At 32.7% G+C, this 19,745-nt stretch overlaps 2 protein-coding genes across 2 annotated transcripts; both read left to right on the top strand.

The window, feature by feature from the left end:
* The first annotated feature begins 14,993 nt into the window (after positions 1 to 14,993).
* LOC139515492 (surfeit locus protein 6 homolog) lies at positions 14,994 to 15,692 on the top strand. Its single transcript, XM_071305068.1, has one exon. The coding sequence runs from the start codon at positions 14,994 to 14,996 to the stop codon at positions 15,690 to 15,692; it is 699 nt and encodes a 232-aa protein (XP_071161169.1).
* LOC139517741 (uncharacterized) lies at positions 15,035 to 19,517 on the top strand. Its single transcript, XM_071309116.1, has 2 exons — positions 15,035 to 16,253; positions 17,942 to 19,517. Exons 1-2 carry the CDS (start codon positions 16,131 to 16,133, stop codon positions 19,112 to 19,114), a joined length of 1,296 nt encoding a protein of 431 aa, XP_071165217.1. The 5' UTR covers positions 15,035 to 16,130; the 3' UTR covers positions 19,115 to 19,517.
* Positions 19,518 to 19,745: the final 228 nt, after the last annotated feature.

The following is a 19,745-nucleotide window of genomic DNA, read 5'->3' as shown; positions in this document are numbered from 1 at the left end:
CACAGGTAGAGATTGACACTTTTTTTGAATATTTTAAAAATTTAAATGCAAGTAAAGATGATGAGGGAGATTTTAGTTTGAATATTGATAGTATTTGTGAAAATCCTGTATATGATGAGTTATTAAATGGGAAAATAACAGAATTGGAAATATCTGATGCAATAAAGGTGCTGAAAAATAACAAAGCTCCTGGTACAGATAAAATTTAAAATGAATATTTGAAATATTCAACTCCATTGTTAATTTCTATATATTGTGAGCTTTTTAATTTAGTGTTAGATACTGGTATTATTCCAGAAAGCTGGACCAGTGGAATTATAAAACCTGTTTTCAAAAACAAGGGTAACCCGTCTGACCCTGATAATTTCAGGGCAATCACACTTATCAGTTGCCTAGGGAAATTATTTACGTCTGTTATAAATTCTAGATTAAATATTTTTGCTAACGAGTTGAGTCTCGTTTCCGAAAACCAAGCTGGTTTCAGGAAAGGATATTCAACAGTTGACAACATTTTTGTATTGCATACTCTAATTGAGTTATATTTTTCGTTTGGCAAGACGCTTTATTGTACTTTCGTCGACTTTCGGAAGGCGTTCGACACTGTCTGGCGATCGGGGCTATGGACAAAATTACAAAATTGTGAGATTAAAGGTAAATGTTTTAGGGTAATCTTTAACATGTACCATGATATTAAATCTTGCGTTCAGTATAATGGTGACCAGTCTGAATTTTTCCCTTGTCTTACTGGTGTAAGGCAGGGGGAAAATTTATCACCGTTTCTTTTTTCTATATTTCTTAATGATCTAGAAAGTTATTTCAGCCAGTTAGACGGTGAACCTCTTAATATTATTAAAGAGAAGCTCGAAAGTGAGTTGCACATTTTTTATAAATTATTTGTTATTTTATATGCAGATGACACTGTCATTCTGTCTGAAAGTATGGAAGGTATGTAAAGAGCTCTAGACATTTTTCAATCATATTGTGATATATGGAAACTACAGGTTAATGTTAATAAAACTAAAGTTATGATTTTTTGTAAAAGAAAAACGAGACAGAATTTTATTTTTACTTTGCAAGATTGTAACCTTGAAATTGTTGATACATATTCATACCTAGGTGTTATTTTCAAATATAATGGAACGTTTATTAACACAAGGAAAAAACTTGTTGAGCAAGCACAAAAAGCGTTATATTGCATTTACAAACTATTTCGTAATGAATCAATACCTATAGATATACAATTAAAAATGTTTGATTCTATGATTGAACCAATTTTATTGTACGGTTCAGAAGTGTGGGGTTTTGAAAACCTTAAAATTATTGAACAAATCCACTTGAAATTCTGTAAGAGAATTTTGAAAGTTCGAAATTCAACTGCATCATTTATGGTTTATGGAGAACTTGGGAGGTATCCACTCGAAATTCGGGTCAAATTGAGGATGATTTCTTTTTGGAGTAAATTAGTATTAAATGAAAAAAAACTTAGCAGTACTTTATACAAGTTAATGCTATGTTTAAAAAGCAATCATGGTGTGAATTTCAAGTGGATAAACCACATAGAATCTATATTTAATGAGCTAGGCATGAGCTTTATTTTTTTTAAACCAGTTTGCTGTATACGAAAAGGCTTTAGTAAAACAAATTTTGTGTGACCAGTTCATACAAAAATGGTATAGTGATTTACACACCACATCACGTGGACAATTTTATTCACTGTTCAAAAAGAATTTTGAAATAGAAAGATACCTCATTAATTTACCAGAGTCATCTAGAATTTGGATTTCAAAACTCAGAACTGCAAACTTACGATTGCCTATAGAAACTGGTAGATGGTACAATATACCAAAATCAGAAAGAAAATGTAATTTATGCAAAGAGGATATTGGTGATGAGTATCATGTATTATTTATTTGTAAAAATGCAGAGATAGTAGATTTGAGAAACAGATATTTACCACAGTATTATAGAAATAATCCAAACATTGTAAAAATGGAAGGTCTTTTGTCACTCTGCAATATTGAATTATATAAGAAATTGTCAATGTTTATCAGAAAACTGTCTTCTCTTCTTTAAATTTTGTTTGTATTAATTTGTTAATCACTTGTTCATTTCTGTCATATTTAATGTATATATGTTATCAATAATGACCTCTTGTAACACATTGTAAATGTGTCTGAGTGTTTTCCTAATAAATCTTGAAAATCTTGAAATCTTGTTATTCTATGTGTGATTGCATCACTACCCATTGTCAAAAATGGATCTGACACACATGTTTAAAAAGGGCTGTATAAAAACTAAACAAAGTAAAAATAACTTAATTGTTGACTTCGAATGGTAAGAATGAAAACATATGAACATAAAAAATAAAAAACAGTATATGTACAAGGAATATTTGCGTTCTGTAAATCGATGTATGGTTGCAAATATCAAAATTGGAAAAAGGTTATGATATACTTGTTAACTGTAGATTAAAAATCATTCTATATGAATATATATAAATATAAATATTTTTATATATACCTATTGAAATTTATTTACTAGTAATTGAAATTTATTTACTAGTAATTAAAATTTGTATTTGAGTTTAACTTGGAAGGTCCAAAACTTTAATTATGTGATCAGACACAACGATTTTTAATTTTGTTTTTTAAATTACTGAACTACAATTACAATGAAGTAGCACAGGTAAGTCACTGAAAACAAATCAAAATTTCCGGTTGGGTGATTATAAATTAATAATAGAATTGTTATATTGAGAAAGCGCTCACTGGTATCTATTTTGAGACAAGTTTGTATACAGTATAGAGTTTGTAAACAAAGATACACGTGTAGCCGTAAACAGTTTAATAATCGTCGTCTTCATCGGGAATTTCACCTCCTAGGTCTCTGATATCCTGGTTACACGAAATAACTATATACTCCTCCGATTCTGGTGTTTCTTTAGCTATGATTTTACCATCATGGGTCCAAAAAGAATGATTTTTTTCGGTGAACAGGAGAACATTTAAATGTTTCAGGAGCCCATAGCGGTATTTAGTAAGGTTTTCTGAAATGAAGAGTTTATCTTGGTTGTTTTTTAGTTTCCTTTTGTTTGAGAACACCAATTGGCGTGTTCTATACGACAGGAAACGAGCTATGACAGACATTTTACCATTCTTGACCTTTCCTATAGGATGTGTTCTCCCAAGATCCTTTAAATCTATATTAAGACCTAATTGCTCATTGCAGATCTGCAAAACTAGGTAGTCAGTATTAACTGGTTTTATAATTCTACCATTACCATTTGTTGGTATCTTTATGTTGTTAAAGCGAAGACTTGTTCTTCTCGAGTACTGCTCTTGCTCTTCAACCTATTTCCCAAGATCAGTTATTTTGGTTTGCAGCTTATTTATTGTATCTTGTTGATCTTTAATGATTGTGTTTTGTGATGTTAAGGCTTGTTTATTTTGATCAATTGTTTCTATATAAGGTTGAATTTTGTCAGATACCATTTGCTCTACCATGGGTTTTATATCTAGAAGCACTTTTTCTAAAATCATTGGAATTATTGCCTGGACGAACTGAGGGTTGTTTATAACGGACAATACCACTTCTGATAGCTGAAGCACAGTCTCGCCCTGAGCGGTTATAATCGTGGGTTGTGACATCTCAGAGACTTGTAATGAGGTATTTGGAGATGGTGAATCTGGAATTGTAATGGGTCCTTGACAACTCTTAACTGCAGCAAGATGGCAGATTATCAGCATGATAGAAGCAGGGATGTCGCTGCAACAACTGCACGTATTGTTGGTCATCACCATTCCACTATAAGTCGTTTTTAGAATAAAAATCAGGCAATGAACAATGTTAAAGACCTTCCGAGATAATGAAGACCCCCTATACCATTTGCTAGGGAAAATCAAGCATAATAAAGGTTGGTCAGGAGGAAACCCATTGCATACAAGACAATCCTAAAAAGAGAGTGGTGGGTATACAGGAGCCTTTTAACAAGAACTGTTCGAGATCGACTCATCGCTACTGGTTATCGTGCGTTAAGACCATTTCGGAGACCTTTGCTTACGAACAGCTACACAATTTTCCGGATCCAATGTAATGCAAAGCTTGGAAAGTTGAAAATTAGCATCGTGGAGGAAGATCCATTGTTTCAATGGAATTCGGTTCATCTTCCTTGGCCCGATCGTAGCCCGGATTTGAACCATATCGAGCATATATGGGACACTATAGGGCGGAAAGTGCGAGAAAGGACACCCCAGTTCAAACACATCTTGAAATAAACAATGTCCTTCATCAGAAATGGTTGCCGCTACCTAAGCAACAAATTATTCGATTTATGGCAGGAATCAGAAGACGTTTAGATGCGGTTATCCGTTTGAAAGGAGGCTGCGCACAAAGTACTAATTCTTTGGCGTATAACGATCAACCATGATGTGAACAGTCATCTGAAGATTAATTTTGAAATGTCTGACATTGTAAAGTTCGACTACAGTAAAAGTTGTAAAATGCATTTTTTTGTACGTAAAAATACTTCATTTTGTTTTTAAAATTGTGGTTATATAAATCATTTTTTTCAAACATTTTTTGTTCGTTTCAATGCCAATGTTATCATTATAGTTATCAAAGGTACCAGGATTGTAATTTAGTACGCCAGACGCGCGTTTCGTCTACACAAGACTCATCAGTGACGCTCATATCAAAATATTTATAAAGCCAAACAAGTACGAAGTTGAAGAGCATAAACTATGTTTCAATAATATTATACAAATATTTTATTATATTTCATCCAAAAAAAAAAGCTGATCTTTCAATTTTTACAAAATCAAGGTGTGCGGTGTTGCTGGCGTACTTAATTATAATCCTGGTATCTTTGATAATATTTACACCACTGGGTCGATGCCACTGCTGGTGGACGTTTCGTCCCCGAGGGTATCACCAGCCCAGTAGTCAACACTTCGGTGTTGACATGAATATCAATAATGTGGTCATTTTTATAAATTTCCTGTATACAAAACTTTGATTTTTTTTTTAAACTAAGGATTTTCTTATCCCAGGCATAGATTACCTTAGCCGTATTTTGCACAACTTTTTGGAATTTTTGATCCTCAATGCTCTTCAACTTTGTACTTGTTTGGGTTTATAAATATTTCGATTTGAGCGTCACTGATGAGTCTTTTGTAGACGAAACGCGCGTCCGGCGTACTTAATTATAATCCTGGTATCTTTGATAACTAATTGCAATACTTTTTTCCATGTGTATATTTCTTGGACTCTTTGTGCAAAGCGAACTGTTAAGTGCATACGATACAGTTTTGAATCTGTATTTACAAGTTGATGACAATTTGCATATATGCTATTTTTTACTTGATTAAATCAAATATGTTATAAAAAATATACCTTCATGTGCTACTTTTTGAGTAAAATGAGGTCGAAATTTTGTATATTTGCTCAAAATTCAGATTAGTGTCCGTACTTTCTTTTTCGAAAGATAATCAAAACTTTTTTGTTTTAAAAGATAAACACAAATTGTTTTTTGTTAAATAATTGGTAATTTCTGTATTCTATAAGTATTATTAAAAATTATGCAATATGTATTCCGAAATTACTCTATACTTATATTTCTAAGTAGCAACATTACAGCAGCACCTGCATACGGGGTATATATCTCCCAATTGATACGATATTCCCGTGCTTGCATTTCCTATCATGATTTTCTTGATAGAGAGTTACTGCTCACAAACATATCCTTACGTCGTAACTACAATCCCCTTCCCTTTCATGAATGTTACCTATGGAATTAGACTATTTACCAGATAATTTGTAATCACATAAGCAACACGACGGGTGCCACATGTGGAGCAGGATCTGCTTACCCTTCCGGAGCACCTGAGATCACCCCTAGTTTTTGGTGGGGTTCGTGTTGTTTATTCTTTAGTTTTCTATGTTGTGTCTTGAGTACTATTGATTTTCTGTTTGTCTTCTTCATTTTTTGCCATGGCGTTGTCAGTTTGTTTTAGATTTATGAGTTTGACTGTCCCTTTGGCATCTTTCGTCCCTCTTTTATCAAATGTTCATGAATAGAGGAAAACACGTAATTGTTTGCTGCATGTTTATCTAAATTAAAAAAAAATTGCGCTATTTACAGTTTTTAAAAATTTTGGTCACATAATCTCCTTGCAAAATGAAACGAATTGCTGTTTTAAAAAATAGGGGTCCATGCACTCGTTTTCAAATTAAATCAGTTGGAATGCTAAAAATCAGTCGAAAAATGCATCTTTTCCCGATATGTCATAGTTTTGTACCATTAAAACGTTTAATCCCGCTGCAAATGTTTGCACCTGTCCTAAGTCAGGAATCTGATGTACAGTAGTTGTCGTTAAACTTTGTTTATGTAATTTATACGTGTTTATCGTTTTCTCGTTTTTTTATATAGATTAGACCGTTGGTTCTCCCGTTTGAATGGTTTTACACTAGTAACTTTGGGGTCCTTTATAGCTTGTTGTTCGGTGTGATCCAAGGCTTCGTGTTGAAGACCGTACATTGACCTATAATGGTTTACTTTTATAAATGGTTATTTGGATGGAGAGTTGTCTTATTAGCACTCATATCACCTCTTCCTATATCTATTAATAAATAAGTATAATCTACCCATTTTATGATAAATAATAATAAAACACAAATTCGGATAGAATCAAATAAAATGAAGAATGGAAATGGGGAATGTGTCAAAGAGACAACAACCCGACCACAGAAAAAAACCCAGCAGAAGGTCACCAAAAGGTCCTCAATGTAGCGAGAAATTTCCGCACCGAAGGCGTCCTTCAGCTGACCCCTAAACAAATATATACTAGTTCAGTGATAATGAACGCCATACTAATTTCTTAATTGTACACAAGAAACTTAAATTAAAATAATACAAGAATAACAAAGGCCAGAGGTTCCTGACTTGGGACAGGCGCAAAAATGCGGCGGGGTTAAAAATGCTTATGAGATATCAACCCTCCCCCTACACCTCTAGCCAATGTAGAAAATTAAACGCATAAAAATACGCACATTTAAAATTCAGTTCAAGAGAAGTCCGAGTCTGATGTCAGAAGATGTAACCAAAGAAAATAAACAAAATGACTTAACATCACAGTCAACATAACAAAAATCTTATCTATTTAAATTATAGACTTTTAACACATTTTTACCAACCGCATGTGGTTATTTCTGACAGAGATGATTTCAGAATTGATCACAGTTTTTACAAAGCAACAAAGATTTTCACGCTTTCCAGTAACCAATATGTACCAATATTAGGTCGAACCTTTGACTCAACTTGAAATAAAAGTTAGATATCTACACCAAGAAAGATAAACACTACACATATAAAAACTGCTTCATTACTTCATAATTTTCAGTGGCGACATATACATTGTGTATCATCGCCACCGGAAATTGGGTACTAACGAAGCGGAGAGAAATAGAAAAAAAAGTAAACAAGTTAAGAATTCGTTCAATTTAGAGCATTTCCACTCATTTGATGAGGGTGTCGCTTCAGAAATGATTTTCTGATATATAATTCTTTGAATAATTAGGCCGATAAGTACAAAATTAATACAAGGTTTGGTGTAATACTCCAAAACTTGCCCCTTAGTACCGGAAACTTTCGAGGTCGATCGTCCTCTGTAGCCCCATTCTCAAGATATTGAACTGTTTTTCATTATTTTTCCAGACACGTTTTTAGATTAATATAGTGTGGCATCATATTTACTGAAATTTGTTGTCAAAAAGATGTACTTTAAAGAATATAGACCATAAAAAATAAAGTCTAGGGTACGGCAACTTGCTCGTGTTGACAAATTTACTGTATGGAAACTTGTTTTCAACTGTATGGCAACTTGCTAATTTTAGAATAGTTATTTACCGTCTTTTCAAAGAAAATAAAGTATTAAGTTCAAATATCTAAGGTGGGGAGAGAGGGAGTACACTTTTATGTTAAACTGTTTTTGTCTTTTTCAAGGTTTTAATTTGTTTAAAATTTTTATTTGACTGATAAATTTTAAAAACTGTTAACTGTTTTCGACCCACTGTCTGTAATCTGTTTTGTTAAAATTTGCAATGTTGTTAACTGTTTATTTGAAATTGAGATTTCTGTTATCTGTTACTTAATACTTAAAGTGTTCACTGTGTTTGACATTATTTTCTCTGTTAACTGATATTAACTGTCATTTACAAGAATCACATCAAAATTTTCTGTCCATCTCTTTTTTTACGTTGCTTCCGCAAAGGAGTGACATATTCAGCATATATGTAATTGTACATAGCTTGTTGTTCGGTGTGAGCCAAGGCTCCGTGTTGAAGGCCGTACTTTAACCTATAATGGTTTACTTTTTAAATTGTTATTTGGATGGAGAGTTGTCTCATTGGCACTCACACCACATCTTCCTATAATAGCTTGTTGTTCGGTGTGAGCCAAGGCTCCGTGTTGAAGGCCGTACTTTAACCTATAATGGTTTACTTTTTTAATTGTTATTTGGATGGAGAGATGTCTCATTGGCACTCACACCACATCTTCCTATATCTATGTCTTTAAAAATCTTTGAGTATAGTAAGTCCTTAATAAAATTGAGAATGGAAATGAGGAAAATGTCAAAGAAACAGAAGCCCGATCAAATAGAAGAAACAACCCAACACAACGATAAAATTATGCACTAGGGTGGGTGTCAATTCACAGATAGGAAATTTCTTTTAAACACCCTCTTTCCCTTCCTTCCTAATAAATAAGGCTTACTATTTGAGATATGCATGTGTACTGTATATTTATGGAAAGAGAATCGTCCATAGATTTGATTTCCAATAGTAATAATGGTGAGATATAATCTTTTTTGTGTGTTACAATGGCAACAATCAGCATTTATTTGAAACCAAATATTGCAAAATAGGGGGTTGAACACGTCACAAAGATCTAAAAAAGTTGGTCCAAAGGAAAATTTCAATTTTCAATCAATAAGAGTGATACCTTTCCTGAAACCATAGACATATTTCTATCAAAAGGTAAAACAAATTAAATGCATTTCTGCTGTTTTTTCCATAAAATTGAATTGAAAAGATCGAGCGTCAAAGCTTTGTTGAAAAAACAATACAAAATTAAATTTCTAAATCTATGGCGGTACGGATAGGAACGTATGGACTTTCAAACTGAAAAATGGCTTATAAAACATGCCGCTAAAAACAATCTAAATGTTCTTATAAACCCACTAGGAAGGCTTTATTATTATTCAACTAAAAATCAATTCAATTGTACAAAAACTTTCATATTTAGAAAATTCACCATGGCTATAATGCGAAACTAAACTTGTAACTGTGTATTGATATACCTGAAGCTGTCTCCTAAGTGAGCAATCATTTAACTACAAAAAGGGGGTAGAGGTTTAATGTTTGTTTCTTGAAACATATAAATGAACCAAAATTTAAAAAAATGAAATAAATACAAGACTATATACAAATGTAGCAAAGGTTACGGACTCAAGTTGGGTCATGCAGGTGCAACAAATGCGGCAGTGTTAAACATATTTAGGGATATCTCATGCCCCTCTTTATACGTCTAACCAATGTAGTTATATATGCCTTTTATTTGTAATGTATCCAATACGTTAAAAAGAAAGGCCACTTCTTATCCAGCTAAAACCCTGGTCAGTCCTATGATGAAAATAATTCAGATGTATATGGAATGTTTGATAAGTTATATTGACCCAGAGTACCTGGACGGAATTGTGAAAAAAAAGTACCTTTTGCAATTCGTAAAATAACTGAACCGTGTGGCCTGGTAGAAGAGGCCGAAAATGAGGACTTGGTTCTCAAATTGATGTCAAATTTGCTAGTCTTAGACTTCAGAAATGTAAAGATGGACCAAGGCTTTTTTTTTTATATCAGCTCAGAGTTCTTAATTGGGACTTGGAGATGAAAGAGCGCTTCAATTTGTGACACCTTACATGTTACTTTCTGATATATACACTGGTTTTGATGATTTAAAATAAATATCAGTAAACCTTCGTAATTCCTTTTAATAAAATCATGTAAGCAATGAGTCGTATGAATACCCTGACTGAGAATCAGATGTAACCATAATTTATGAGAGCCCTCGCCATAAAAAAAATGTTCGCGCCCCATAGTATTCATTCATTCTATCTGTTTGTTACACTTTCCTACGTCATGACGATAACCCAAGTTTGCTACGACTGATTGACATAAAACATTTACTCAACAATATACATAACCAGAAGAGGCCTCCCTTTTGCTGTTTGAAGCATTTTCGATTATTCATGACATAGTCCTTTTTCTTGGAGTCAATCACTCCGTCTGCTTTTCCATCCAATCAATTGTCTGTCCATGTGTCAATAAAAAAATATGGTACTTGCTTGTGTCTTCTGAAAATTAGTCAGCTTTATAAATGACTCCTTATGGAGCTTGGCATTTCTGCGAATTTGTACAGTGGTTGTCAAACTTTTGAATACATCAGTGAAGATATGCACTTCCCCTTTTCATTGCTTTTGGGTTCGTTTGGAAAAAAGGGTAAATTAAAGTTGCTGTTAACTCTTATCAAGGATTTGTATAGTTACACTATATATACTATACAAATCCTTGCTCTTATCAGCATTTAAAATTTGTTGTTAACTGTTTTTGCCAAAATCGAGGTGTTGTTAACATGTTAACGGACCGGACCCCCTGCCCCCATCTAATTATGCATTGAATAAAATGCTTTAGATAGAAAAACCATTTGCTTGACAGCATTTAAGATGTATGCAAATTATATATTTTTCAAAAAGAAACTGACAAGAAAAGTAATTCGAAATGCAATTCACGATTTGTTTCTCCTTACATTCGATGAAAACAAAGTATTTTCTTAATTTTGTCTGTCCGAATTCTCGATCCTGTGGTTCGATGGTTGTTTATTTTAAACAATTATATTTTATTCAAATAAATTGAATTGGATTGGGCAACAGGCATAGCCTATGTAAGCCCATGTCGTTTCTTCATCTCTATCTTATTTGTTGTTTTCATAAATTGTTTTATTACACGGTATATGAGTTAAGCCGTTATTTTTCTTGTTGAGTCCTTCCACATTTTTCTGTCGGTGCTTTTTATAGCCGACTATAACATGAATAAGGTACGAGTTTTCGTTGTTGAAAGCCGTACGATAGCATATAATTGCTTGCATACACTTTATTTTATCCTAATGGATAGTTATCTTATTTGCTATCATACCACATCTCCACTGTTTTTATCTAAAAAAAAAAAATAGCACCAAAAACAGATGAACGGACGGTTTATTTTATTGAATACACAATTTCAACCTAACAACAAATAAGACAACAGTCGTTAGTAGCATAACGATATATAAATGTATTCAGGATAATATGGTTGAAAAAAAACTTTTGTACAAAATCGAAAAGCGGTACGCAACGAGGCCTTCTGAACTGAATTAACGGCATATATTTAATAATATTTGATAAGTAAGACATTTTGTAATTTGTAAGCCTGTAAAGCTTTGATATCAACCAAATATCGTCACTTGATATTATCTAAACAGTGATTAATTTCCTCTTAAAATTATAATATATTGCAAGACGCCGTACTGGCAAAAGTTGTTATTTTGCAATTCGCCGTACAACGTCCTGCAATTCGCCGTACAACAAACAAACAATGTTTTTGTCCATATTCTTAAAAAAACATGTTTTTGACAACAAATTTCAGTAAATATCATGCCACACTATAATAATCGAAAAACGTGTCTAGAAAAATAATGAAAAACAGTTCAATATCTTGAGAATGGGGCGACATAGGACGATCGACCTCGAAATTTTCCGGTACTAAGTGGAAAGTTTTGGAGTATTACACAAAATCTTGTATTTATTTTGTACTTATCGGCCTAATAATTTAAAGAATTATATATCAGAAAATCATTTCTTAAGCGACACCCTCATCAAATGAGTGGAAATGCTTTAAATTGAATGAATTCTTAACTTGTTTACTTTTTTTTCTACTTCTCTCCGCTTCGTTAGTACCCAATTTCCGGTGGCGATGATACACAGTGATATAATAAAAAACCGTAGACCGAATTTTTCTATCTCTACGCATCATACATTGTCATTGCAAGTCTCGAGAGTGTTATAAACTTCAGCTTAAAACTCATATATATCTATCGCAGTGCTTTCTAATAAGATTTTATTATTTTATTTTACAAGATTTTACCTGTTTTGTTTCTACTTTTCATGCACATTTTGTATTCCCTCCTAGGTTTTTTTACTGTAAATGTATAATTTTAGACACATTTTATTATTTTGTTTTGTATTTCCGTATTGACCTTTGTTATGGTAGGCGTTTTTCTTTCAGTATTTGGATTTGATATTGCGTATGTTTTGTGTTCTTTTCATTGATTTGTTGTAACTACCATGCTGCATAGAAATGCATACAATGTAAAGGTAAATATCCAGTATCATTTTGCCATTTTTTAAATTACAGATTAGATAAAATAAAACATCGGTTGACTGATACAACTGTTGAGTTACTATACATATCAGGAACCATGCTTGGTGCATCTTTTGATAGCAGTCTTTTTACGATGGGAGGTTGTAAGCTTGAGAGAAAAACCGCAATAAAAGCAGAGGATTCCTTTGTTTTATGAATACATACTTACCTGATCTAGAAAATGAAGAACTAGAAAACATTCATTAGGAAGTTGTATACTACAAAAATAATTTTACCATATGGGAATTTATAGACCATCTTCATTTAATGAAAATACATTTAAAATATATTTCCAAATAGTTAGGAAATATTGTAACTATGTCATTATGATAACTATATGATGTATTATAATTGTCCCAAGATAACGTGGCTGGAAGTTATATTTTTCAAAAGTGTGATCAATTAAAGTTGTGTATATGGTTTAGACTTGTGTATATGGTTTATATGGTTTAGACTTGTGTATATGGTTTATATGGTTTAGACTTGTGTATATGGTTTAGACTTGTGTATATGGTTTAGACTTGTGTGTATCGGTGGGAACTATATTTTCGTAAAAAAAGATACGGAGCCCTTTAAATGCCAAAGATGAAATTAAAGAAATTTGTGCGCGCGACTTAAAACTTGAGTGCACAACTTTTAAACTTGTGCGCACAATTTTTTTAATCGTGTGCGCACAACTTTGAATCTTGTGCGCAAAACTTTTTTAATCTTGTGCGCACAACTTTTAAACTCGTGAGTACATCTTTTAAACTCGTGCGCACAACTTTAAATTAGCATCCTTCCGATTTAATTTTGATCATGTTTCATCTTAGTACGACATGTATAATAAAGATATGATAGCACAGGTCAACACTGTTAAGAGATTAAATTTTCACGAGTAATTGATTATGATAGTTGATACTGGTGTATCGACAGTGAGACCATACATGTAGCTAATCATAAGTCGAGAATAGTCGAAGATGGAAACTTTAGACTTTTTAATACAATTTTCTTGGACTTTGGTTGAAAGATAATTAAATATATTTGTATACTTGTGAAGCTAAGTCCAATAAGAAAAGCTAATTTCAATGCCACAGACTTTGTTTAAAATTTTGCATACAACCTTTGCATTTAGAATTCATCAGTTTTAGTGGAGTTTGTATGTTCTATGTTGTGTTATGTGTATATGTAACCAGTTTCTTTCGGCCATTTATTAAAATAAACACATCTGGATCAAAGGATACGTTTTATATTGAATTAATACACATATTTATGCTTTACCTCGCTTTGCTCGTCCGAACATAAATTATTTCTGATTCTTTATAAAGAAACAACAAAGACAATTAGTTACATAGTGTGTAACCCCATATGGAATTTACCTTCCCTGTATATGTCATTTTAGGTCACTAGCACACTATGTAACGAATTTATCTTACCGACTATCTTTATTTGTGGAATTTAGACTAAAGTTGTCTCATTTGCTATCATAACACACATCTTCTTATTTCTGTATAAAAAGTGTTCAAGTGTTCAATTTTAAGAACCTTCTTCAATTGGTCTGCACTAAAAAAAATTAATGTAAACGACAAACATCAACAACCTTGATATAACAATATTAAACAGATCTTTCAATACTTTTCAATAATCAAACAATTCCTAAGTTGTAAATCCACTACTAACCGTGTATTGAAATAAGCCCCGCCTCCCTACTAACCTAATATTGAATATACATGGTCTCCACGAGGTCGCTATTTTACCAATGATATTCCTATAAATGTATGGGAGGTAAGATAATAAAAGATACACACCACACAGTTTTAATTTAATATTTTTTCCCCAAAATAGACCAATTGAATATTAAAGTCCATATGTAAAGCAAAATATTGTCCTATAAAATATTGTACCACAAGACAATATTTCATAACTATGTATTATGAAATATTGTCCTCGTCTATGAAAAAATGTCCAGTGAAGGACAAATTTGCATAGTGAAATTGTGTCTGCATATGGACAATATTTCACAGTTGAATACTATGGAATTTTGTCTTGTTTAAAGGAGGTTATATTTTGTGTGAATTAAGACAATATTTCAGAGATAAATACTAAGAAATTGTGTCCTGATAAAGGGAGGTTTTATTTTGGTTATACTTCGTGAGTATTGAGACAATATTTCATAGACAGATTGTCATTGAATTTCGTCTCATGAACGGGAGGTTATCAACATATATTTTATTGAACAATAGATGACTTAGAGGCTTCCACGAGAGAACGGAAGTTCGTAACTACCAAAGGTCATTACGGTCACGTGACGCCACTGGTCAATTCTTATAAACAAATCTCCAAGTTTTTTACAATAATTACCAAATAAACAGTTTCGTATGTGTAGGAAAATAATATATTTAGTGCAGGAACTAACAGTGTTTCTTTTTAAGTGAATTTTACGCGTGGATGTATTTCTAAACGAAAGAATTAATTGGATTTTTTTTTATGAAAACAGTTACGCTATAATGGCGACGGCCGAACGAGGCCACACGTCCGAGATGGACAATTCTCCTCGAGATGAGGAAATGATAAATGCAATAAAGAGAAGAACTCGTGAGATTTATCGAGTTAAAACTGGGAAAGCCAGCGAAACTCCACAAAGGCCTGTGCAACGAGATGTTGATGAAACAGGACCAAGTGATATTGACAATATTGGAGAGGGGTCAACCGGAAATGACCTTACAATGCAAGCATTGTGGGATAAAATATCTAACATGGCCGATGTAAACAAACGGCAGATAGAATCCCATACAGAGATTATTGCCAATTTGGCTGCCAATATGCTTACCGTGCAAGACGCGGTTACCAACAAAAATGTCCAGAAAACGAAAACAAACAATAATACGCAAAAGGACAAAGCTGACAACGAGGTTAACCTCATAAATAATAACAATCAAAGTGATCTGTCAGATAATGGTCTGGAAGACATTTCCGACGATGACGATGATGAGTTAAACATCGATGATATTGTTGACGCAAATGACGATGCGGAGAATAAAGCTTTTCTAGATGAACTAGAGAAAATGTACGAAGAGCCTAAGAAATTTGGTGACAGTATAGATAATCAGATGGCTAAATTGGTAGATCAGGCTATAAATAAGCCAATAAAAAACAGAAACACTAACAAAGTTAGAGGAACAGTATTTAGTTCCAGAAAACTGTAAACGCCTTCAGGTTCCCAAAGTTAACAAAGAAATTTGGAGAGGGTTCAAGAGTAAGAAACAAAGGGATCCAGATTTGGCACTACAAAATGTGCAAAAATGCATGACAACTACTCTTCTAATGGTAGTTAAGTCTTTAAATGTTATGAAATCTGGAGGGGACATGAATGAGGTTAAAAACACAACAAAAGACATGTTTAAAATGTTAACCCATGGTATATATACATCAAATGGAAAACGCAAACAGCTAATAACGCCAGGAATTCCTAGTAAATATAGAAGGGTAACAGAGGTGGACACACCAGTTACAGAGTACCTTTTCGGGGACAATTTAGATACAAAATTGGAAGACCTTGAAAAAGAAGACAGGAGGACAAATAAACTCAGCTTTAATGACTCTTTTTTAGAGGAACGCAGAGTGGAGAAACGTCCAGGACCTCCATGGCAAAAACCACCCTATTTTCAGCCAAAGCATGCAAAAACTTCTGGACAAGTACATGGACAGAAGGGCAACAAGAACAAGAAGATGAAGGCCGGATTTCACAACAAAGACAAACGTTAAGTGTAAGTGAAAATATAACAGTGATAAACACAGTAGACAATTTTACAGGAGGGAAATTACAACTTTTTGTACAAAATTGGGAAAAGTTAACAAGTGATGCTTTTATATTAAATGCAGTGAAGGGATACAAGATTGAACTAGATGAAATCCCAAAACAAAATTTTAGACCATCTCCAATAGTTTTTAATGAACAAGAAAACAATTTGATTACAATGGAAGTTAATAAATTCTTGAAAAAAGGGATTATTAGGGTGGTAATGAAAACAGAAAAAGAGGAATATTTTTCAAATATATTTATTCGCCCTAAGAAAGACAATACAATTCGAATGATTTTGAACTTGAAAAACTTCAATGAAAGTGTGTCAAAAATTCATTTCAAAATGGAAACATTGGTACGAGCTTTAACAAACATACAACAAAATGATCATTTTGCATCGATTGATTTAAAAGACAGTTATTTTAGTGTACCAGTTCATGAACAGGACTGCAAATATTTAAAATTTATGTGGAATGATATCGCTTATCAATTTTGTGTATTACCACAAGGATTATCAACCAGTCCAAGAATTTTTACAAAATTACTTAAACCAGTATACTCTTTTTTGAGAAAAATGGGTCATATAAATGTTCCTTATATAGACGATAGCTTACTTATAGCACGCTCTTATGAAGACTGTCAGAACAATGTAAAACATACTGTGGAATTAGTTGATAGTTTAGGCTTTACAGTACACCCAAAGAAATCTGTCTTTACACCAACTAAAGAAATAACTTTTTTAGGATTTATAATTAATTCTGAAAATATGACAGTTAGATTGACACAAGAAAGGATTTTAAATTTACAAGATTTATGTGTTAATGCATTGCATTCGAAGGAAATAACTATTCGAAGTTTTGCTACAATTATAGGAAAAATGGTTGCCAGTGAACCAGGTGTACTATATGCTCAATTGTATTACAAAGATTTAGAAATATATAAAGAGAAAGTGTTAAAAAAGTTTTATGGGAATTATGATAGAAGTATTTGTTTACCAATTCATGTGAAAACAATATTTAATTGGTGGATAAAAAATCTTCCTTCTAGTTACAAACCAATAATTCAAAATGATCCTGATATTATAATGTTCAGTGATTCAAGTAAAACTGGCTGGGGTGGAATTAATAAAACCACTGGGAAGAAAACAGAAGGTTTTTGGTCAGCAGAAGAAAGAGAAATGCATATTAATGTTTTAGAATTAAAGGCAGCTTTCTTAACTTTACAATCATTGGCTGGGAATATTTCACAAAAGCATATTCGAATGAACTTAGATAATACAGTAGCTATTTCTTATATTGAAAATTTTGGAGGAAAAATTACAAATTTACATATTCTAGCAAAAGAAATATGGTTCTGGTGTTTAGAACGAAAATTATGGATTAGTGTGGCACATATAGCTGGAAAGCTAAATATAGAAGCCGATAAACTATCTAGAAAATTAAATGACGACATGGAATGGACATTAAAAACAGAATTATTTGAAAAATTACAGAGTACTGTAGGGACAATGCATATAGATTTATTCGCTAGTAGGCTTAATAATAGGACAACTCAGTATGTTTCATATAAGCCAGACCCACATGCAATAGCAATTGACGCTTTTACTATAAAGTGGACTAATAATAATTTTTATTATATCTTTCCTCCTTTCAGTGTCATAGGACAGGTGCTTCAGAAAATCATCAAGGACAAGTTAGACAAAGTAGTATTGATAGCACCACTTTGGCCAACACAAATATGGTTTCCGCAATTATTACATCAGATCAGTCAACAATCATACATCCTGCCGAAAAACAGTCTCTTTCTACCACAGGATCTGAAACGAATTCATCCAATTTCAAACCTCCGTCTGGGAGCTTTTATCTTGTCCGGGAAAGCTTGGAAAATAAAGGACTTTCAACACTCACTGCCGACATCATTTTACAATCTTGGAGGCAATCCACAGGAAAACAATATGGGACTTATTTCAAAAGATGGATGTGTTTTTCAAATAAAAGACAAACTGATCCACTTGATCCATCTATAAACACTGTGCTGTCCTTCTTATCATCACTTTATGATAGTGGATTAAGTTACAGTGCAATCAACACTGCTAAATCAGCAATATCTTCAATTTGTTCTGTGACAAGTGGGATAGACATTGGGAAACATAAACTAGTAACTCGATATATGAGGGGAATTTTCAATGCTAGACCGTCTCTTCCCAAATATACAGAAACATGGGATGTAAATATAGTTTTAGATTATTTGAAAACATTACCTGCAAATGAGGAATTAACATTATTACAACTATCACAAAAGCTAGCATTATTGCTTATGCTGCTTAGTGCGCAACGCTGTCAAACTGTTCATTTGATAAAACTGAATAATATTACTATTTCTAATGACAACATGAAAGTGTTCATAGTAGACTTAGTTAAACAATCCAAACCAGGGAAGCACATTGGACCATTGGAATTTAATAGACATGATGATAATAAACTATGTGTTATTGTAGCAATGGAAGAATATTTGAAAAGAACTTCAAAACTCAGGGGACAGGAAAAATCCCTTTTCATTTCATGTGTTAAACCTTTTAAAACTGTAACAAAAAGTACAATATCACGTTGGATAAAACATTTATTAGGAAAAGCAGGAATTGATATAAAAGTGTATGGGACACATAGCTGTCGATCAGCTTCATCGTCTAGCGCTGCAGCACATGGGATTCCATTAAACAATATACTGAAAACAGCCGGTTGGAGCTCAGCACAAACTTTTTACAAATTTTATTTTAAACCTATTCAAACACAAACATTAAGTGATAGCTTATTGGAAAACAAATAATAACATTTATTATGTTTTTGTTATAAATGTATATTCATGTACATATATATAGTTGGAATAATAGAATAGTACATAATTAGAATTTTTATTAGTATCCAGAATTGCCTACACATACATCCTGGTGTGAATGATCTAAAATGTAGAACTCTAAAGTCTCGTGGAAGCCTCTAAGTCATCTATTGTTCAATAAAATTTCCAAATTAATCGAAACTTGTTGAAGATTGATTATAATTTTATTGAGCAATAGATGACTTAGGGCTTACACGCCCACCCAAGCTGTTGGGCCAGCTCCCTCCCTACACTACAATTTAGATCATTCATTCTCTAAAGAATGACCTTTGGTAGTTACGAACTTCCGTTCTCTCGTGTAAGCCCTAAGTCATCTATTGCTCAATAAAATTATAATCAATCTTCAACAAGTTTCGATAAATTTGGAAATTCATCATGACATGCATATAGGATATTTTTTTTTCTGCGACATGTGCCTGTGTATATATTTACAAAATAAGTGATTGTCAGTACATTACTTATATTTGTACAGTATAATGTAATAAAATGGAATCTTCGTTAGACAATTCTTTAATCTATAATAAACCATTTGTAATGTTTTTTATGCAAATTTGAAACTCAC

Source organism: Mytilus edulis, chromosome 3 (assembly GCF_963676685.1).
Source record: "Mytilus edulis chromosome 3, xbMytEdul2.2, whole genome shotgun sequence".
NCBI classification, from domain to species: domain Eukaryota; kingdom Metazoa; phylum Mollusca; class Bivalvia; order Mytilida; family Mytilidae; genus Mytilus; species Mytilus edulis.
Note: the sequence above shows the minus strand (reverse complement) of the source record. Positions and strands in the feature narration are given on the sequence as shown.